The following is a 23,499-nucleotide window of genomic DNA, read 5'->3' as shown; positions in this document are numbered from 1 at the left end:
CGAGCGTGAAAAGCGTGAAAAGCGTGAAAAACGTATGATAAAAAATAAGACCGTACTATCGAATTAACTTCGAACGAAGAAAAGGACTAGTGTAATTGTTTAAAAGAAAAAGATATATTAATTCTAACGTTCTAAGCTCGATTAATTATCGTAAAATATGTGGAAAGGATTCAGGAAGCGGAGATAAGTATCGATGGGTATCGTGCTACGACAGAAAATCGTAGCGAAAGAAGCGAAGACTCGTGATTAAGTTTATATAGCATTTATTTTTTTAGCAATCGTATAATCAATGTAATATTACAACAGGCTTCGAAACGATGACCGCTCCTAAAAGAGAGCGTTTCATTACAACGTTATACGTAAACGGCAGGTGTGGCCCTGACTCGCTCATTCATTCATTCTTTCTTTCTTTCTTTCTTTCTTTTGCATATGCTCTCTCTTTCTCGCACACGCACATGCACACGCACACGTAAGAACACATATACACATGCGGATTTTCATTTTTTTCTGTCTCTCTCTCTCTCTCTCTCTCTCTCCTTCTCTCTCTTTCCCCCTCTCTTTTTTTTCTCGTTATCTCTTTCGTTCTCTTTTTTCTCTGATACACACACACAATCTGGGATTCGGATTGGTAAACAACGAATATTCTAATATATTACAAAAAAGGATCGTTGCGCCACTTTAAAACGTTTACACAAATACGTCTACCACTACGCACGCGGGTAACGTCTACCCTTCTAAATTATGCCTACTCTTGCCTAAATTCATAACTTATAGCACAGCGTAGCAGATAAAAGATTCTAGTTTTGTTTTTACTTCTTTCCGAGATCCACAAAATAAATAATTATTTATTAACATTACAATTTTCATTCTTACGAAATACTGCGGTTTATCTAAAATTTTATTTCTCGCAAGATCTCCCCCCCCTCCCCTCTTAGCGATTAGGTATTCGTATACATACATTAACTAGAGAACAGCGTTACTACTTATGGTAGCGCCGACACGCTCTTCTTTCTCGTCTCGCAGGCTTTCTAGGTACTAAGGTAGGTACGTACGATATTATATACATATATATATATATATATATATATATATATATATAGCTTTTTTCTTTATAACTCTATTTTCGTCTTGCTTCTTGGAGAACGACGTTAGACAATGAAAAGAAAAAATAGAAAGAAGAATGAAGAGTAGTAAAGAAAAGAGAAAACAAAAGGAAAAATAAAAAACATAAAAAACATAAAAAAGATTTGAAGACATTTCGAACGCTTCCGAACGAAAAAATATTATATCTCTTTTTACCGAGCATCTAATAAAAGTTTTTATATAATATTAACAAAATTCTTATCCGCGAACATATCAACATAAAATAACATTTTGTATCGATCGAAAGAATCACTTGTCCGTCATCCGTCGCATTCATTCAAGGATCATAAGAAAGAAACTATTTCGTACGCGTAACTTTTTAAAGTTACGGACGACGGAAATGTATTCTCGTGTCGTTTCGCAATCTTAATAAAAATAACAAAAACATAACAGCGCCGTTAACAATTCATTCAATCGGATCGTTCGAAAATAAACGCGTGCGCGAGCGCAGGTTTTGTGATAAATTGGACGATAAATTTGGAAGTACAAAATAATACAATAATAATAAAAAAGAGAAATAGAAATAGAGATAGACGAAGAAGAAAAAGAAGAAGATTAGGAAATAGTAAAAGAAGAAGAACGTACTCCTACGGTATTTGTACATCGAGCCGCGAAAAGAAATTCATCATAGCTCACGTACGAGCCTGTTGTTTTTCGCGGCATTGTTTTCGCTCCCCGACCATTCCTCCATTAATTAATCTTCCATCTTTATTTTTTATTTACTCTCTACTCGCTAATAACTATCTTACGAATACTTGTTTAGCCTTCATTACGTATTTAGGTTTCGTAGAGGCTCACGGACGAGCTCTAGTCGTTTGTCGTCCGCAACGCGTACGCAAAAACGTTGCTATCTCGTCGATCCCCCAAGACAATAACGACGACGACGACGACGACGACGATGACGACGACGACGGTGATAAAAACGACAACGATGATCTCGAGGAAGCTCGGATCTCGTCAAAGTATAGTGTTTCGCTTCGAACGATCTCGAGAAAATATGTTGCCGAAAGGAAACGACGCCGAACGAAAGACGTCGCGACGCCGACAAAAAATCCGCCTCAGAATCGAGACGAGCGTGTCCCGTGAAAATAATGGTGACCGTGTCGAAAGCTCACTCTGCCCATTTCTACGTGTATACTACGAGAAAGCTGAAGCTACGGACAGAGACCGAAGAGGAATTCTGGCTATGGGATATCAACTACACAACAGTGCTAAACTATAGTACGGGTGCGTACATCCTATGTACGTTTTGGATATCGAGCTTTCGTGTATATGTTTCGTGTGCAAGTCTCTCTCGTTCTCTCTCTCTCATTCTCTCTCGTTCTCTCTCTCTCTCTCTCTCTCTCTCTCTCTCTCTCTCTTTGTGTGTGGCTATGTGTTTGCGCATGTACAATATGTCTATATGTATGTGTCTGTGTGTACATATGTGCGTTAGGAGAATATTGGTCAAAGTGAGCTACGGGAGGTCCGGGGGGTTCGTCACTCACCGGTGCAGCATCTGATTCGCCGCAACCGATAAATTGACGATCGACGGATACGCACGTCGACCATCTATTTGGCATTACAGAGACAGCGGGTGCGGCCTGCCACTCACCTGAAACAGAAAGCAGAAAAAAATCGCCGTTAAATCGGATACCCATGATTTTCCACGTAGAAACTTGTTCTCATTTTACCTTTGTTCTTTTTGTTTTTTTTCCTTTCTTGTTTTGTTTTTTATTTTTTTTTTTTTGGTTTTTTTTCAGCGTTAAGGGGGAAGGAAGTATAATTGAGATCTTAATATTTAAATTAAGAGAGTGAGAGGGTTAATTAAAAGTTGGCCATGCCACGTTTTGGTTCTCGGTAAAGATTAAAAGCTGGTTGAATAACTGAGTAAGATTACTTTTTCGTTTTGTGCCACGATACGAAACGATTTTTAAACATCAACTTTCCTCCCTGTTTTATTAAACATTCTAACTTTAAAAAAAAAAGAAACGAAGGAGAAGATAGAATTAGAGATTAGTTTAGTTCATGTAAGTAAGATATATAAACCGTGGATTTTAAAAAGTCATGGTACTTTCGAAACGTGAAGTCCAATTTCACGATCCATTCTTCATTCAACGAGATGATACCTTCGTAGCGTGTGAAATACAGGAAGATGTGAAAAACACGTTTCCACGAGAATCGAACAATGTGTAGCCCTCTCTTGAATGGATTTATTCGGACTCGCTCCGGACTCGCGTTGGTAGAATGGAACTCGCGAAAAACTGAAATATTAAAATTGCGAAACGATTCCACCACGGCCCCTGGCAACACGGTAGAAATATAACTCGCACTCGCCACACTGCAATCTAGCGAACGTTGTGAATTCGAAAAAGCGCGTTGCATCATGTAACGTCCAGTTGGACTTTTGAAAAAATAAAGAAGAACGAACGGTTTGTCTTCTCGATATCGATGACACGAATACGCGAAGAAGTAACGTTTCTTTTTCGTTTCTTTTCTTTTTTTTTTATTCTGAAAATTTCGATAAATCTTGTGAACGTTAACTCGTCGAGTGATATTTCGAAAAATTCCTCACTTTTTTTTCTTCTTTCTGTCTTTCTCTCTCTCTCTCTCTCTCTCTCTCTCTCTCTGTTCTAGAGATTTCAAATATCTATCGAACAGAGGGTGGATCGTTTCAAAGATACGAGGCTAGTACGTACGTTCATATGTTGAACGTGTCGGGGACACGAGACGGGACGGCATACGATGGAATGGGACGGAACGGGACGGGTCGGGTCGTGCTGCGCGCTGGTTCAGCTCCTTTTGTAATGGAACGAATGCACGTGGTGCCTTGTCCGGCCACACGCACGTTGAGTCTCCGCTTTCCTGGTGTTTGTATCTCCGAATATCGATAGCTCGCGTTAAGAGCGAAAGGGGTTAGAAAAGCGGTCGAGACAAAGGAAGAGAGGAACCGACGTTGTGGCTCGAACAGACCAAACCGATATCTTCTCTATTTCCTTCCTTTACACTCTCCTTCTTTCTCTCTTTCTCTCTTTCTCTATAGATTTAACATTTCAATCGTTTCAAATGGAACGATTTTTCCGTACTTTTTAGTAAATATATTTCATTTCTGAATAATAATTATATTTTTGATATATAATCGTATTAACTGAGTTTGTAGTATTTTTAGAGTTTCTACGAAAAAGAATTCTATTTTAACAAAATCCTTTATTTTTCAGATTTACGTTATCTCCTATAAATCTTATACAATTTTTCTCATTCTTTCATAATTCTAACATGACGCGGCAAACGAACCACGACCTATACTTTATGGAAAAGTGAAGATATCACTAAGATATTTAAAATCTTTTTTCAAACGACTATGATTAAAATATTAAAACTTTTTGGAAATTTTATAATTATTTAAACGATATATATTGTATATAGAGTACAATAAATTAATATTTAAACGATATTATATTTCGTTAAACGTTATATAGCTCGAAGCACGTGTTACATAGAAAACAATTTTACTTTAACATTTTAATACGATTAAATTCTACATTCAAAGTCGTCGCGGACATCTAATATCAACAAAAACAGAGTATCGATCGATTTTCATTAACATTGAATTAGTCTTCCTTCGTATACCGACCAGAGAACGTCGAAGACCTCTTTCCGGACAACTAAGTTTAAAATATTAAAACTTTTCGGAAATTTTATAATTATTTAAACAATATATAATGTATACCGAGTACAATAGACTAATATTTAAGCAATAGTATATTTCGTTAAACGTAATATAGCTCGTTAAACGCGATAAACTAAGAGAAAATAATCTTTATTTAAAATTTCAATGCCTAAAAACTTTGTATTGGAACTCGTAGTCGTTGGCTACGTGTAATGTCAATAAACAGAAACTCTTAATCGACTTTTATCGGAATTACCGTGTTAGTTCTCTTTTGGATTTCGACGAGTGTACATCGGAGCTCTCTCAGGATATTTTTCGTGCAAGTGACGAAGTCAACGAAGATATAAAGTAAGTATTTTTTTATATTGAACATTTTTATATTGAATAATTTCTACAATACTTTCTGATTAGAACGATACTAATAATTTTTTCATTATTTTTCTTTTTCAGAATATTACGCATGCGAGCGAAGCAATGATGTAATCGAATGTTTATATCGTTTAAATAAGAAGCAAAAAATCGCGAAGTAGAGTCAGTGTTTGTTCGTACGTGTTTCGCGATTTAAACAACAAGTGAATTTGTTTCGACTGTGTGCCATGTAGTCGTTAGAGCCAGTGTTTGTTCGCAAAGTTTTTTATTTTTTTAACAATAGCATAGATTATATTTATTAAAGACAGTAGAGTTTCGCGAAATAACTTCAGTGACCGTCCGTTAAAAAATAACTATCGCGTATAAATAGAGTCAGTGTATCATTGAAGAGGATTTCAACCAACTTCGATGTCGACCTACCTCATTTTCAACCATCTACATATCATCCACCCTCAATTTCGACCTAAATCGCGGACGAGTGTTTTGGAGCCATCGCAGAACTTCTTAAGTAGTAAGTAATTTTTTCAGTTCCTCCGATCACTTAATCATGTCGAGGACTAAAGGTCTCTATCGGCATGAATGATTGGTTGTAATTAATTGATAGAAGAGCATTGAGTGATCACGAGTAAATTTCTACAGAGATTTACTCGTGAATGGTTTTTTATTTCTTGATTTATTTATTAGATTAGGATAGAGTCTTCTTGTTCAAACGCGTTAATTATAATCATTTGAAATTTCAAATATTTAAATGCATTTGGAAATATTTTTCACTCACCGAAATAATGAAAAATCGATATTTACGAGTTTTAATAAAGAATGAGCAAGAAGACAATCGCGATGGATAGTTTCTGAATTACAAGCGAAATTTTATGATTTGTTTTCTAATAATTCAAGTAATCGCTTGTAAGAAGGAGCGTTCGAGGATTTTTTATTACATTTTTTAATAAAAATTAATCACTATTTAATCAATTTTGTTGGTAAAAAAAAGTCTCAATAAAGTCATTGCTTTTGATTGAAAAAAGTCGAATAAAATCATTGATAAAAAACAATGAGATTTGTAGAACCATAGCCCGTAGATCTTAAAATAAGTTAATCAATTTTTAGTTCGGGATTTTCAGCAATTAATATATTAATTCTCCTTTCTCTCTCTACGCTTTCTCGATTTTTCGTTTCAGGATTTCTTTAGAATTGCGTTAGATTTATCAGTTTTCTTCCATGTTTTAGAATAAGAGACGTTAGTAATCAAATGTTTTATAATAGTTGTTAGGGCACGAAGCAAAGAAGAGGCTAAAAGTCGAAAAGGCCTCCACAGATCGTGGTTCAAGAGGGCAACTATTAGACTATTGAGTTATTTTCGAAGATTTCGTAGAACCTTTCGAGAATAGCTCTTAGTCATATTTTAATTTAACCATGTTGTCACTCAAAAAGCTCTTATGGTGATGGGTATAATAATTTCAGGAACTGAGACGATGTAACATTCCATCTTTGGTCCCACATTGCTATTGATTTTAATTATTAAATTCGAGTCATACATTTTTCACTTTTTTCTCTTTAAAGTTAAATTAAATTAAATTAAATTCATACTTCAATTTTCATAAATAATATATTTTTCATTTGTATAAAATTAAGTTCAATTGAAATCATAGTAACAATACGTATGATATGGCAATATAGGGACCAATGAAACTGAATAAAGGTATCCATGGAGCTGAAACAAGCACAATAAAATGTGTGCCAAGTTCTTTCTTTGTCACGCGTTATGAGAAAAGAACATTCGTTTAGATTAAAGTCGAAAATTTTTTGGTTTCGTTTTCTCTTATAAATTTAAATTGAATTAAATTCAGAATTTTATTTTTCCTAAATAATATATATATATATATATATATATATATATATATATATATGTATGTATATTTTTCTTTTCTTATTTCTTTTCTTTTATATAAAATTTTATATTTATTTTATTAACATTTAAAGAATAAAATATTCTTAGAAACATGACAAAGATCGTAAGATACAATCGATATAAAATAAATTCAATTTAGTCTTAATTTGGGAGTTTAAAATTAATAAATACAATTATCTTACTAATGTTTAAATGCAAACTCCACCAATTAACTTTGAGATCTGAATTTGTGTTAAGCTCATGTTACTCCAGAAATTTGAGTAGGATTTTTAAAGTATAGTTTCGCTCAGCTCGTGGTTCTTTAGATGCAGCAACCTCCACGCGGTAAGATTTGGATCAGTATTACACGTGGTATAGAGTAATTTAATAAGATTTCAGTATTATCAGGCGAATGGTTGCATATAATAGTTTAGACAATTATTCTAGATTAATTATTCTAAATTAATAATTCTAGTTTTTCTCAGGTAGGAGTCTCGAGTTGAGCCCTCGAGTTGAGTCCTTGAGCGGATCTTCTTCTTCAGTATCGAAAATTCAAACTCGATTTTCGTATTCTGGTTTTTGTTGAATGGAACTATATTCAATACGTCCATGTTTTTAATTTCATCGTGCACATGTTCCATTGTATCTAAAAGATTTTTTTTTTCATTTCTTCTGAGTTCTATCATTTTTACGTGCGAGCACGTTTGGGCTTTCTTTTCTAATCTTTCTCTTATTCTTCTCCAGTCTGAATAATTGAGGGATGGATCATACAAGATCGAGGACCAGCAAAGATTCGAAATATCGGCACAAGTCCGATATATCGTCAAATGGATCGATTTATTATCGATTGTTAGCCGCGAATCGGGTAAGATAGGGTAAACACTCACGCGCGTGTCGGCGGGCACAGGCGTTGGGTTGCGTCTGGGTTGCGTCTGGGTTGCGTTTTATTTGCTTGAAACGTCGATTATTAGATCACGCCGGTCACACGAATTTTAGAGTCATCGTTAGCCCGTGGGTCTCCAGATGCAGCAACCTCCACGTGGTGAGACCTGGGTCGGTAGTACTTGCAATATATCGAAATCTTACGAGATGCAAGTACTACCGGGCGAATGGCTGCATATTTCTAGTCTTTTTCAATATTTTCTTCAATGTAATTCCAACTAAATTAAATTATAATAGTTACATTTTCTAATCTTGTTTGGACAGATAAATAAATTTTTGTTCGATTTTTAAGTTAAGCGTGAGAGGAGTATAACCTATACAAGCTTATGCACCGGTGCAATAGATGTGCATAGTGTTTCTTTATTGCCGTTGTAATTCATATTTTGACCATATCTGAAGTTGCATACGGAACAAGCGAAAAATAGTGGACAGCCTTAAAAAGGTACGCGAAAAACTTGTTTGTCCTGAGCCTTTTGATATGCGTAGCGAAAGAAAATTGCAAGAAGAAGAAAAAGAAAAAGAAGAAGAAGAATATAAAGAAAGAAATAGCAGGAAGATCTTAAACTCTCTCTCTCTCTCTCTCATTCTCTTTCTTTTTCTCTCTCTCTCTTTCTTGGAGAAACTAGATTCATTCTCGTAGCCATTTCTACAGACAACACCCTTTGTACTTTTCCTTGGCAATTTTTTTTTTCGGTGCTTTGTCTTGTCAAAAAGAATCTTCTCGCTCACATCCATCGTCCCTCTTTTGTGCGAAATAATTGAATTTTGGTTAGTAAAAAGATTGCAGTTGGAGAGAGGAAGACGTATCGACGATTCCTCCCGCGTAGAACGTATTAAATTTTCATATATTATCATCTCGTATAAGTTTAAAAATATTATTATTAGAGAACATAGTAGAATTTATTTTTATAGCTACAGAAGTTTTACTCGGAATACAAATTTATATATATTTTAGAATGTATATATGTGTATATATCGATACTATTGACATTTAATTATCATTGATACATATATACATACATATCGATATAAATATGTACATCAATTATCTTTGAAAATTTAAACACCTACGATCAATGAATTTATACGTTTCTATTTCGAACGGTATCGCGCCGCGTAAAAAGCTTGCGCTTTTGCGTAAACCGTCGTGTGAAATTTATTAAACGACCAGTTCTATGGCATTAGAGTGGCGAACTATAATTCAAAGATTACCGAATCCTTATCGCTTCTAACAAGAACGATAAATCGAGTGGTGAAAAAGTTTTTTGGATCTTCTTAAAGACGTGCACGAAGCGTTGGCACGATTATGCCAGTCGTCGACATTTGTTTGTACGACGACCTTGTATTTCATACAGTTTGCATTTCGGCCTAGAGTCACTTTGCCTTTGCTCCTTCTCTCAGAATTTCTTCGATTGTAGATGTATCTACATCTACATTGATATGGATACCTACACCGATATACACTAAGTCTATATATATATATATATATATATATATATATATATATAATATATATGTACACGTATACCTACACGCACTACCGGCGCTTCTTTGCACATTTATCAGGATTTCCGAAGGAGCTAGAGTTTTTAAGCCGCAATAAATTTCCATCGCGCGCGCCTGCGCGTCGAGAACGTAACGACGCTTAAATCTCGTAAAAACCGAAGGAACGTGATTTCGTGAGACGACTCAAGGGAACAAGGCCTTGCAAGAGAGTTCACCGTCCGGTGATTCGGTTTGATTAGATTTCAGAAAGAATCTTAAGCTTAAGATCTACGCGAGTTAACGTCAAGTTTTTCCTCGTTATCTCACTCAGATAATTATTATTAATTTACAAACGTAAGATCGATATTCAAACTTCGATGCGATAACATAAGTGTTTCTTTATTTCACTTTATATAATTACAATATTTGTTCATTTATTCATTTCATTTCTTCATTATAATTTTATCTTACAATTTTAATTATCCGTATAATAACGTTATCAGTTAACAAGCGGATATCGTAATGAAGTATATCGGAGCGTGCATCTCCGATAATAATTTCACAGGACCGTTGTATACGCAGGTGCTCCTTTCAAACTTATAATAAATAATCTCTTTACTGCGTAGGACTCGTTACGGGACACGTTATTCGCTCTTGTAAAACAATAACGAAGATAAATTGGCGAGTCTTATTTCGAACGATAAACGTGTACGACATACCTACGCCATCTTTCTGTATGCTCTCGAATCGAGAAAAGGAAGAAGAATCGTATAAAATAAAGGAAGAAGAACCTTGTAAAATCAAGCAGAAGCAGGAACCGAGTACGAGTTAGGTATACCAACATATATTCAGCAACGTGATTAAGCCTTAACGCATACGATATGAGAGGACGTTGGACACTGGACAGTCATCGTTGTTATAAGCGTTGTCAAACAAAATCTCTCGGGGGCTTGGTGCCGATGTAAATAATTCCGCATGGTGGATGGAAGCGACGGGATTCCTTCATTCGACGCGATGCTCGCTCGATTCCGGACTTGGTAAAAAATAAATGAAGCTGACGCGTACGTGCAGAAACGTACAGAGACCGAGGGGTAGAAAGAGGGAGAAAGAGAGAAATAGAGAGAGAGAGAGAGAGAAGGGGGATGAGAGTCAAGCACGGAGCGGTTATTATCTATCGCTCTCGTTACCACAGGTTGCTCGTAAACCGGCCGCATCGGTGGAACGGGCCGTTTGCTTGGGTTGGAGTGCACTGGCATAGGTAGTAGGTAGATACCCGTACTCATATCGTCCTCGTCCTCACCCTCGTCTCGTACCAATACTAGAACGACCCACTCATTCACTCTCTCTCTCTCTCTCTCTCTCTTTCTCTCTCTATCTGTCTCTGTCTCTCACTCACTTGCTAGCTCTCTCTTTCTCTCTCTTTCTCTATCTTTCTCCTCGCTACTACTCACGCAGAATATCGTGGGAAGTACGAATTGACGGCCGTGTCAAGGGGGTTGTTGTAAAACCTCTGCTTTCGCTTCGTCCTTTCCATACCACGAATACGATCACTTGTTATACATGCATACATATATCTCGGTATATATTCTACCTACATACATATATATCGAACGTTTCTTTCAAAGCATTTAATTTCTTTTCCATTCATTGATCTTCCTTTTCCAGGACTCTCACGATTATTTCCGTAAAGAGTAATAATACATTATTACTCTTTCCATTGAATATCTTTTATTACCGTTAACAAGATATTCGTCGATCTTTCTTGATTGATTATTCTGAAGAATATCAAGTAGAATTAATCAGGACGAAGTTGTGCTGGATTGTTGATAAAAAAGAAAATGAAAAAAGAAACCCAGAGGAAACGAAAAAGTGAGATTTGTCCCGTCCCGTAGGAAAAAGAAAACCTTGTAGAGGATTCTTCATACAGAGGACAAATAGCAGATAAAAAAAAAAGTGCGGATTGAACCATAGCAGTGATGGCGATCTCGACTTCGAGATCCAAGAGAATCCAGTTTGGTCTACGGATAAGAAACGGGCGAGAATCGTTGGATCTTCCAGAATCGGCCGAGTTAAAAGAAAGAACGTAAGGGATCCGATCGGATTGAGATCGAGGAGCAACTTTTTTATGAGGTTAGTGCACGAGCGCGAATTGCGCGTAAACCCCTGCGGGGCGACAGCGCGGCCGTCGCGACAGGGGGCACCACCAACACCGCACCACGTGATATTGTGCGGTGTGTACTTGCTCCGAGCAGCCGCTGCACCAGGAACCCATAAATCTTTGAGGATATAGATGGCTCTAGTGTCGCGTGAGGTTGCAAGCTACCCCATGCAGGGTACGCCGTGGAACGCCCTTTCCCCCCTACCCTTACTACCACTCGACCCATACCACCATCCGACACCCTGCCCACTTCTCTCTCCAGTAACCAACCGTTCCATAACCGAATTACTGGAATCCCACCTTCCGCCACCGACGACCTCAAAACGTTGAATCTTCACGAAAGAATCCTCTCATAATCATCGAAAATGTCTTTACTAACGCAACGAGCCTCGATCTTTCTCCGCAAATTCCTACGATTTCGCAAGACCCAATTACATGAATTTTTTCGCGGGAAATATCAAAACGGCGAATATAAATGTTGAGGTTGGAAGGCAAGTACGTTGAAATACACAGTGCCGAGTATAACTTTAATAATATTGTCAGAATGTTATTGCGAGGGCCGTCCGTGAATAAATTGAATTGTCGAGTAATGTTTGAAAGGATCGCACACGGACGGCGCCATAATCGATTTCCAACGAGTGACGAGCGAACAACGTATCAAAACGACGAGGAAAGAAAAGGGGCTTGGCACCGATCTCGCTTTCGTGCCCCCGCAGTGTTTACACCGCCGACAACGCCGACGTTCGCGAATGTCGGAAGGAAAATATTACCGTATCTTTTCGTGACACGGAGTGATATTGCCGAGTGATGCATCGCTTTAGATATATCGCATACTCGAAGCCCATAGTGGGTGTTGTATCAAGTATGCGAGATATCTTCGTGGACGAAGGTGCTGATCCGACGGCTCCTAACGGCAAAGAAACTTTCTTAAATCTCTTGCTGATTTCGACGTCGAGGACACGTGGCTCCTGAAGAGGTGATTCGCTCATGTGCGATCTTAGCGATCTTTCGTGTTATTCCAAATGAAACATTATAGATAAAAGTGATAGATATTAATCTTTGCATACTACCGTCCTAGCTTATTCTTTTGTATGGCTTTTTATTCGACTTATCTTTTCGGAAGAACAAATACGATATAAATTCGTTCCTAGGAGATATCCAGGAATAGAAAAGGAACGAGGAACAACTTTGAATTTGGTACAAAGAAGAGTTCGATATCGTCGAAACTCGAGTATATGATGACTGGTCGGAAAGAATGCAAAGAATATCTGGCTTTAAGTTCACTCGGAGAGAGCGCCCTGCCGCGCCAGAACTGCATGTTGGTACGGATCCAGTGTGGGAGTAAAACGAGCAACGTGTAGGTACCTACGTAGAAGAAGGAAGACGAAGCGGCTTGGTGGTGTACGCGGGTTCGGGGGCCAGAAAGCCAGAAACCGAGCCAGCCAGCCAGCCAGCCAGCCAGCCAGCCAGCCATCCAACCAGCCAGCCAGCCAGCCAGCCATCCAGCCAGCCAGCCAGCCAAGCCAAAGCCAGCAAAGCAGCCAGCCAAGCCAGACCAGCCAGTCGAGCCAGAGAAAGGAGAGAGAAAGAGAGAAAGAGAGAGAGAAAGAGAGAGAGAACGACACCGATGATGAATCACCCGACAAGTGTGAGCAAGAGAACGGGAAGAGAAAGAGAGAAAGAGAGAAGAGCAATAAGAGGGCGCTACGCAAAAAAGGATCCACGATGGAACGCGCTAGAGCGAGTCGCTAACTGACTTATCTACACATCACGGCCTCCAAAGTGGCTCGTGCGTAATGAACGCCTTAAACTTTGCGAAACTAACTTTGAATCTAGGGAAATACCCGTTTGGAAATATCGATGGCTTATTGAAAATTCATATCTCACTTGAATCTATTCTATTATATCAACGGCTGTTAAAATTGATTGAACCATTTAACGCATTCAGATGTCTCATATTTTTCAGTTTAACGTTGATCTTAACGGTTGAAGAATTTGTCACCGTGAAGCTATTATGAAGAACGCGATCTCGATGAAACATTCGGGATAATAAGATCAGTTGGAAAGAGAACGGTCGTCGAAGGAACGCGGCCAAGTTCCGGCTGTTTGAAATGTATCTATGTATATAAGTAAGTCGATGCGTGACCCGCCGTTTCTTTTCTTCCCACCTAGTAAGTCAAACTTGGCAAGTAGATAACGAAGCAAACGGAATGTATCCAATCGACGATGAGAAAGCTTGGATCATTCCCGTGGGCATGCCACGGATAAAAGCCGAAGGGTCGAGTTTACCATTGCTGAGGAAATTGACTTGGTCTTGGCGAAACACAAAACGAGGAGTTTGGACTAGTGGTGGTGATGGTGCTGGAAGATAGGAGGTGGTAAAAGAACGCGGAACCAAAAGAACTCAGCAGTATCGTCAAAGAACGAGAAGGACACGTAGTACGCGTGGTATATATGAACACACCGATAGAGTTTATATAGGAGTTGCATTTGCTCGGTCACGGGTAATGGTTTTACGAGCGTCAAGGGTGATATAAAGAAAATGAAAAACACACCGACGCTACTGGCAACATGCACAGCCACAGCGTATATAACTAACTACGTAGTGTCCTCCTCAACGCCTCCTTCCCTTTCCCGTTACCCACCCTTTACCGCTTCTGCTTCTTAACTTCGTATAAGCAAGCTCGGAACCGCGCCACCTCGAGATCCTCGACACTTTCAACGCAACTCCCCGCGGGGTGTATCACAATTAGCTGTCCCGCCGTTCTTAGAGCACGTCTCACGATGAAAGCACGGGGACTTCTTGCTAAAGCTTTTCCTCTATTGCAAAAGAATGTTACGCCGCTGAAAGTAAATTTAAATTCTCATAAAATAATCCTTCTCTCTTGGCAAATTTTCGACCGTAACAAAATCCACAAAGTGCTTATTCCAGCGACAACATTATATCGAGGAGAGATAGGAAGAAAATCCAATAATCTATATTCATTAAGTTATACGGTGTTAATAGGACCATTAAATTTTTTATCACCATTAGATTTCGATATTTTTATTAATTAAGTATATGATATAGTATAATAGAATTAAATTTGTGAAATGATTATTCTCCTTTTCTCTCTCTCTCTCTCTCTCTCTCTCTCTCTCTCTGTCTGCTCGGTTGACCAGAAAAAGCTCATAAGACAATACGCGTAATATATTTTCGCTTCTTTTCACGAGCTTTTTCGAGTCCATGTAGATTCCTCCGCGAAGTGTATCACAATTAACTCGCACTTCTACCTCCTTCCCCTTTATTCGTCCTTCGTAAAATTCTCTCCCCTTCGCCGTCGTATACTACCCACGCGGACTCGGAGCAAACTCTCGCGAAAAGTTTAGAAAGCTTATTTCAATATTACGATGAATAAATGGCTCAAGAAAGCCACGAAAAGAAAACTCGATGCGCGTTCGGACGAACTTTTTTACATGGGGAAAGAGGAAGAGTTGGCCCGTTTATAATTGAAGCGGCATTAACTTTATATGAACACCCGTGGAAGTGATATATCTTCGTAAAGCCTAGTCCGACGCGTTGGAAAATTTATTGACTGAAATTTGTGCAATGACAAATTTCACATTCGTTCGTATCTAACGTATCATCGATTGGAAAAATTGCTCGTCTGATGACAATTTTTACTGTTACCAGAAAATTTCGAAATCTTTTTCGTGCCTTAGATTTGTCGCACATATATATACATGTATATACAATTTTCTGCACATTTGAAAATTTCACGTAGGAAAATAATATATAGAAGAGACATAACGATCTTGGAATTGAAACGTTCGACATAATATCGATGAAGTACAGAGCTTCGTCGATTACAAATTACTCGTTATACCGCACGCAAAGCTATTATATAATTGTCCATGAGTTGAAACGCAGCGATGCGATTAACGACACGATACGATCGAATGGTCCGCATACGGAATGAAATCTTTATCGAGGCTTGCGATTAAATAAATAGAAACGCGATAAAGTCGGAGAACGATTTATTTATTACGTGGGCTTGGTCAAGGAACATTTCACTCGTGCCACTCGTACTTGGGTGGTCCATTTAAATATATGAACGCAGAAGCTGGAAACGATCAAGAGCGGATTAAGTGATTCCGCACGGATTAATTTCGTCAATTTCTTCGCGTTGAAGCTACATTTTGCCTCGTCGGACGCGTGCGCTTGCGGTTTCGACTTTATCATTGCAATTTACAAGTTGGCAAACGGAATACGAACTTCGAATGGGACGGACGTTAAACGGAATGAATAATTACGCATAAAAAAACGTACGTAAGTACACATTACCAAAGCAAAATCTTAAAGATACATAAATACGTAGATAACTTTCTAATAACGTGAATAAACGAGATCCGATAACAAGTACATAATATATAATACTAATGAATAATACAATAATAGTTGCGCAACGTTCTCAATTAGTCGCTTAAAATATCTTGCGAATTTACACATAATGGCTAACTTTATTAACGACGATGATATTGGAAATAGATTTAAAAAGAAGAATAAATGAAGAAACATAAGAAATAGATGTAATTTGAGGACAAGCGTTTTTTTTTAATATAGTTAACGTTACTCATCGTGTATAGCATTTTCTTTTCTTTGATATATTTAACGATATCATCGTAGTCGACACGAAAGAAATTTTTGTCGCATTAATGCGACCGAAACTATCGTTGATCCCGTGTAAGTATTTTCGACGTAACTTTATTACTTATCTCCAGGGTCACGCGATAACTAACTTAACGTAAAGTAACAGGTTTTTAGTTACTTCGCAATGGAATGTACCGTTTTAAAAGTTTCAAACCGATCGGATCGCATGGGGATCGAAGGAAAATTAAGTGGTTACGTAAGATAATTTGGCAACGTCGCAGACGCCATCATTGCCACTGGGATGGGTGGGTCGTGTGTGTTAGAAATATCCATGGCCGAGAAACGAGATAGAGAGGAAGAGAGGATCGTATGCTATCCTCTCTGAGGCTAGTCCGGTCCCGAAAACAGGATAAAAAAAAAGAAAAGGCTCGAGTCTTAGGTTTTGTATTGCGAGTTTCTAGTTAGCTTGCGTCGTTGCCTCTTTTCTCTCTCTCTATCTCTATCTCTCTCTCTCTCTCTCTCTCCTTCTCTATCTCTCTCTTTCTTTTTCACTGTGTTCCCTACCACGACTCATCCTCCCCTTCTTCCAAACTTTATCTCTAAGTGAGAGATTGCCTGTGTGCGTGCGAGAGCACCGACTGAATGGGGGAATGAGACAGACAAAGAGAGAGAGAGAGAGAGAGAGATAGAGAGAGATGAAAAAAGGTAAAAAGAGAAAGAAGGAGAGAAAGAGAAAGAGATAGATTCCGATGGCGTTAGCATTCTCTGCTTCTCTTCTTCCCCCATCTCTTCTCCTATCTCTTTCTCTCACTGATTCGCCTCTGACTTTCAAGCCCAGGGATTCTGGGAGTTTTTAGAGTGCGGACCCTCATTGTTGTGTAAATGTGGACCAATGGCGCCGGCAGGCCGGGTACTGCTCACTTTTAAATGCTAATACCACCGCGCGAAACCAGATTTCGGGATATTCGTAGCTCGCGGAAGATCCCAGTAAGTATATAAGGAGCTGTTAAATTATCACCGCGAAACGCGGAAATCTTTTGTTTACGTACCCAGTCGTGCCGTTTAGTTCGGTGAGGCTAACTAAGAGAGGGTGTTGCATTCGGATTAATTTTATGCGTCTTTGATGCTCGCTTTACGGCAAACGACTTGGCTCTGTTTGAATGTTAACTAAGTTCTTCGATTCTTTTGTGAAATGGCGTTTGGAATAGCCGAGATCTGTGGAGTGACTTTTTACAAATTTAAAAGAACTTTTTTGTTATCAGCCGATACATTTGTAATTCTATAATGTATACGATCTAAAAAAATCCATAAAAAGTGATACGATAAATTAGTATTTAAATATAATTATCTGTCAAATAAAATAAACTATGGGTCGTTTAAGTTATAAAAAAAAAAAAAAAAGAAAAGAAATATTCAGATACTATTACTCATTAAGAAACAAGATTATTTTCATTAACAATCGTAAGCATATTAATCAAGTATGTCATGAATGTATGCACATATATATTATATATATATTATGAAGATAGCCGAGTCATAAGCACGCAATCTAGCGGACAATCGCTCAACTCGTAAGTCTCCCCTCCCTTATCCGTCTTCGTGGTTATCCCTACCAATTTACCCTCTCCACTCATACCACTAGCGTGCAAGTGGACGAACGTCCCAGACGAGCCAGATCGCGCACGGGCGTAGACTTTACGAGAGTTCAAGTGGTATCAGCTAATAATGATGGCCATAAACGTCGCGATAGAATCAACGAAGAAGACTTATTGCCAGGCCGTTACGCTGCCAGCGAAAGGCGTAAAATGGTAATGAAGTGTAATCAAAACAAATCATAAAGCAAAGAGCCGTGCTACCGTGAACCGGTAGCGCGCGTTCAAGAATTACAAGACTCCCTATTGTATAGGTAGATTTACTACGATCGATAGCAATAAGACTTTTCGTTTGGATACTTTGAAAGCTTAATCCTCTTTGAAGACCTATGATAGGAAACAATGGACAAGATTTTAATGATGAAAACATTTTAAGATAAATAAGAAAAGTATCCTGTACGAGGGAAAACATACATGTTTTATGTGTAAATTCGAGCGATATTAATTTGGGAATAAGTCTATGTAATATAAAAAAGATTAAAATAAAAAAAATAAAATAAAAAGAATAGTGGTTAAATGTTATCGATAAAAAGTAGCTATTAGCCAACAATAAATTTCATTGATAAATAATGAGGATAGTTACGTCGATGAAAGAAACACGACAGTTGGCTCGAGATTTTTCTAGGACGGGCATAAGAGGTAGGTCAGGGTCTGATTGCAGGAAGGAAGCTGTTAGGCCCGGTTAAAGTCGTTAAGCCAAGTTTACGAGGTGTTACCGGGAGCGTAACCTGTAAATCTCAAAGGCAGGCAAGAGAGCGCGCGTGCCAGTGGCCGCCCTTGGAAAGGCCGCGGAAGGGGTAATGGATATAACGGGGAAAGGGGGAGGACCGGGGATGTTACAGCCGAAGTAAGACGACTCGAGCGCTATAAATGTTTTTATGGATCGTAAAATGTCTTCCTTTACAGCCAATAAAGAGCTCGTCCCACTGTTTGACGAACATCTATGTCAGAGAGATAGAGAGTGAGAGAAAAACGACCAAAGTGTTTCATCGATCCATGGAAATTACGTTTTATTGGGTAGTAAAATCACGTTACGTCGATCCTTTGTCTCTAATAAAAATGTCACTTCCTCTTTTATAACGCTTTCAATATAGATAGTAGTGCGAATATATTTAAGAATCAACATAAACCTTCTCTCACGTGCATTTTAGTTCCCTAGCCATTTGTATTACTACGTCGATAAAAACAAAGTACGATGCGCTTTACGGAAGATCATCGAACTAACAACCTCGATTGCCAACTTAGCGGGTAGAGCGCGTTTGTAAATTTGTGTTTACCCATTGAGGGTCGGTAAAGTAGAGCGCTCACATAAATGTTGATATACCGTTGACCGATGCTGCCATCTGGTACTGTCGGATCTAGCAAAGAAAGTAGTGCCCGCGGAGTGTTACATCAAAGCTGCCGCTTTCAAAATCTTTAAATTCTTATCACACTGAAATTGATAAATTGAGCTAAAAATATTTCACGACATATCTATTATTTTAATTAGAATTATTTAATGAACATGACAACATTGTTATTGCGAAGAAAAAATTAAGTAACGAATTAACGCGACAAAATAGTCATTTTCCTTCGTCTCCGCCTTAACCACGCCCACAAACTTGTGAGGGTGAAGCAGCCATAACTATACCAGAGATCGTTAATTCCGTTAGATGGCAGTGTCATACTATGGTTACGAATCACAATATTATATTTAGCGGGCTATACAAATTTTTATAATCAGATTAGAAGCAAATCTCGTTAAGGTCTTATTTATTGTATTACTTGATTTTATGCAATTTAAAGTTCGGTATATACTTTTAAATTCAAATGCCTTTTTTTACATCTGATTAAGTTGATGCGATGAAAGACTTCTTTTATTATCATGCTTTTCAATGATATATATTTTTATGGAGATATAAAAACAATATATTTCATTAACTCTTAGATTTATTCATTCTAATTGCATTTTTATGTTGGATCGAAAATTCTATTTTTTTTTAAATTCGTGTTTACGAAATAAAAGCGTTATTTGTTATTCTTCTACTTTAAAAGACGAAGAAAAAGTGATATACGAAAGTACATTTAATTTCAATAAATTTTTAAAACACAATACTAATTACGAATGCATAGAATGAATATATATTACTTATAATACTTGTTGCAATAATGAAAACGAATACTTTAAACAATACGCGATACGAAAAATTCTTTAGTTACGTCCACGCACATAAAAGTTCAATGGTGATATAACGTTTCAATTACAGAAGCAATGTCTCAATCATCGAATACTTTTATAACCAATCGAATGGAACTTTAATAACGTCGAACGATTTAATTATATAACCATACGAGATAAAACGAGAACTCGGGACATAACGTTTAGTAGGTATTACTCGTGAATTTGATGTCGTCAATTAAATAAATAACACTCCCGGCCGTTTTAAATAAATATCGTCCTCGAAGCGTTATTTAATTGAGCTCGAACGACCCGTACAATTACAGTGCAATCCAACGAAGTTAATCGAGAAATCGTTCCGCGGGTAATATTACAAATGGCCAAGGGGAGAATTTATTCGAGAAGTTGGCCGTGCTATCCGAAAAAAGAAGAAGATTAAGAAGAATGTTGCTCTTGAACGAATCTCGATTCTCAAGTCCCGCGGCATTGCAACGTTACGACTTTACGACGACGCCTCGATTTCGAAAAGCGAGTTTGAAAAGTAGCTAACTTCCCATGAATTTACACATTAAATTCTAAGTAACACCAACAAAGTTATTCGCGATTTATCCAAATGTTCGATGATCCGAAAAGCAGAAAATTTCGAGTTCACGAGACACGTATAGGTATCTAAATAATTCTCTTTCATTGACTATTCGATGACTATTTTACATTGAGACGTGAGTCCGAACAGTTGGACGAGAATGCTAGATTTAAATACAATGTACCTAGTCGAGAGAATTATTTTCGAGACAATCGGCTAACGGCTTTGGGACATCCGCTCTATAAATTTTTAGGATTTTTAGAGGATCGATACTTTAGCAATGGGGTATCTATACAATGAACGCGTTTATTCTCTTCACTCGCATTTTTTTTTTTTTTATAAGATTATAAAAATGATCGTACCTATAACATTTCCAAGTGTTTTCCTTTCCAGAGAACGAGACGTCCAATAGAAATTCAGTATAAAATGATTAGTGTTTCAAAAGAAGTTTCTTTCTTTTTTTTTTCTTTTTCGGCAAAAGTGTCGTAAAAATCGTACACGCGAGGGCTAAAGAAAACGTCGTGAAAGTAGCGAAAAAGCTAGGCCTTTTTTTACAGGCAATATTGGTGTGCTCGGGACAAGCCATTCGAAGGGTCATCTGTTTTCCGAGAATGAATAGCCGCCCCACGACGAAAATACGAATTATACGATGGATCTTTAGGATAGATAGCACACCAAAAACATCACCTTTTTTTCTGCATTCTTTTTTACCTGACCGAAACTTTCTACTTTCTTTTTTACAACCCCCTATATCCTTTACAGAACGAACTTTCTCTCTCGCCTACTATCGCGACACGGTTTTCGAGAAAAGATTTCCTCGAAATCTCGTCCAGGCAAAGAAATATATATATATATATATATATATATATATATATATAATCTTTTTCATAAGTTACAGATGGGCGAACTAATAGTGAATCGATAAATATTGATAAAGAGTAAATTGAAACACTGAAATGCGATTTTTTCGTACGTATCTTCTTCCTTTAAATAAAAAAATTTCTTTTAGATATTAGTTGAGTACGCAATGCGTGTTTGTATGTGCACAAGTAATTAAACATTTCGATATTACGTGTATAATTAAATATGCAAGGAACATTCTTGCTATAAACAATTGAATAGAGAAATACATTTTTCAGTCACGTACTAATTGCATCCATATTTGAATGACATTTAAATTCCATTCTTTTATTTATTTTTTTTTCTCGAGAAAACAACGTAAATAAAAACATACCTACGAAGAAATTTTTGTTTCGCAATTTTAATTTAAATTGCCCTGCTTAGAATACGTAGAAATGTATTTCCCGCGGATATAAACAGACAAAATAAATATTTCTCATTTTGGAGGGAAATAGGGTGACAAAAATTAAGTTTGCACAACGTTACGGAATACAGACTTACTCCGGCCGGCGAATGCGTCTACCCTTCTCTTAAGAGCATACACAAACGGAATAACTTATGAAATTATGAAAGCACGCTCGCGCGTGGTATATTCTCATTAGATTCGCCGAGGAAACTTATTTCTTAAAAAAGAAAATAGCTGAAAGCGTGGTTGGTTAGTGTTCCAACTTGACGAATGCTTTTACGTTTTGTTTCGCGAATGTTCAAAGAAGCATCGTGTGTTAAAAAAAAAAAAAAAAGAAAAAAAGAAAAAAAAAACTATAAACGATGCAAAAAGAAAACCAGTACAGGGCAACGCTCGAAATTGCAACCTCCGCGTTTTAAACAAAACTTCAATACAAATCCTAACATCTTTTAAATCATTATAAGTATATCATATCTTTATTTTAACAGTGTAAAACTGTTTCTTTAAATTTGTTGATTGATTCCTTGGTAATAAGGAAATAAAAATGCTACCAAAAAAATGGTATAAAGAAGAAAAATTAATTAGGAAACAAAAACTCACCTTAGTATAGCTGTGTACATTGAGGCGCTAGCAGAGGGTGGTGTGGATTCGCGGTGGGGTGGTCAGGGGGGCTACGGTGTAGGGCGTACCCCTAGTTACCCCCCTCAGGACCCCCACCGCCGCCTTGTTGCTGATGCGCAGCCGCGGCCGCTGCCGCCGCTGCTTTCTGCGCCTGCGCTTGCTTTTCTTGTTCGTTCAATTCCTTTATCGCCTGTATTTCCTTCTTCAGCTTCATCCGTCGATTCTGAAACCATATCTTGATCTGCCGTTCCGTCAGGCAGAGCGCGTGTGCCATCTCGATCCGCCTCCGCCTGGTGAGGTAGTGATTCGTGTGGAATTCCTTCTCCAGTTCCAGCGTTTGATAGCGCGTGTAGGTCTGTCGACCGCGCCTGCGCAGTCCGTTCGCTCCTGTAACATACACCGATATGTCCTTTCCAGTGATAAAAGCTTTCTCAATTTTTCTATTTTCGTTATCATATTATCAATATCATTATGATTATTAGATTAACCGTTCTGAATAAAAGTATCGAGATTAACCGAGACTTTATTGGAGTTATAAATCAATCTAGATTAATTAATATCCATTATTAAAGATCACGATTAGGTGGTATTCATTAGCAAACGAATTAAATATTAGCTATTCCTAGTATCTATGAATTAAAAATGTCAAAGGAAAACGAAACAAAAATCTTAGAAACGTCGATGGTACCACGAACGGGAGTTTCTTTGAGAAGTTTATCGCGATACGTGTAAACGGTTTTAAATAAAGCAATGGTGAAGTCGTTCATGGCATGACTACGACGACGACGACGACGACGACGATGACTAGGACCATGAGAAGGATAAAAAAAGAAAGAGAAAAATAGAAAGAGAGAGAAGAAAAGAGAAAGTAAAAGAGAGTAGGATGAGAAAGAGAGAACGTCGAGCAGCCACTTGGGT

At 37.7% G+C, this 23,499-nt stretch overlaps 1 protein-coding gene across 2 annotated transcripts in view; it reads right to left on the bottom strand.

The window, feature by feature from the left end:
• Nucleotides 1-246: 246 nt before the first annotated feature.
• The window catches only part of LOC127063329 (homeotic protein ultrabithorax), a 124,580-nt gene continuing 101,327 nt past the window's right edge, over nucleotides 247-23,499 (bottom strand). For both annotated transcript variants that reach the window (XM_050992968.1, XM_050992969.1), the window contains 2 exons: nucleotides 22,561-22,968; nucleotides 247-2,737 (listed from right to left, as the gene is read on the bottom strand). In XM_050992968.1, coding sequence (XP_050848925.1) covers nucleotides 22,652-22,968 — 317 coding nt within the window. In that variant the 3' untranslated portion in view covers nucleotides 247-2,737; nucleotides 22,561-22,651. The remainder of the gene's footprint in view (nucleotides 2,738-22,560; nucleotides 22,969-23,499) is intronic.

The sequence above is a fragment of the Vespula vulgaris genome, chromosome 4 (genome assembly GCF_905475345.1).
Source record: "Vespula vulgaris chromosome 4, iyVesVulg1.1, whole genome shotgun sequence".
NCBI classification, from domain to species: Eukaryota; Metazoa; Arthropoda; class Insecta; order Hymenoptera; family Vespidae; genus Vespula; species Vespula vulgaris.
This window is presented reverse-complemented; position numbering and strand designations above follow the sequence as displayed.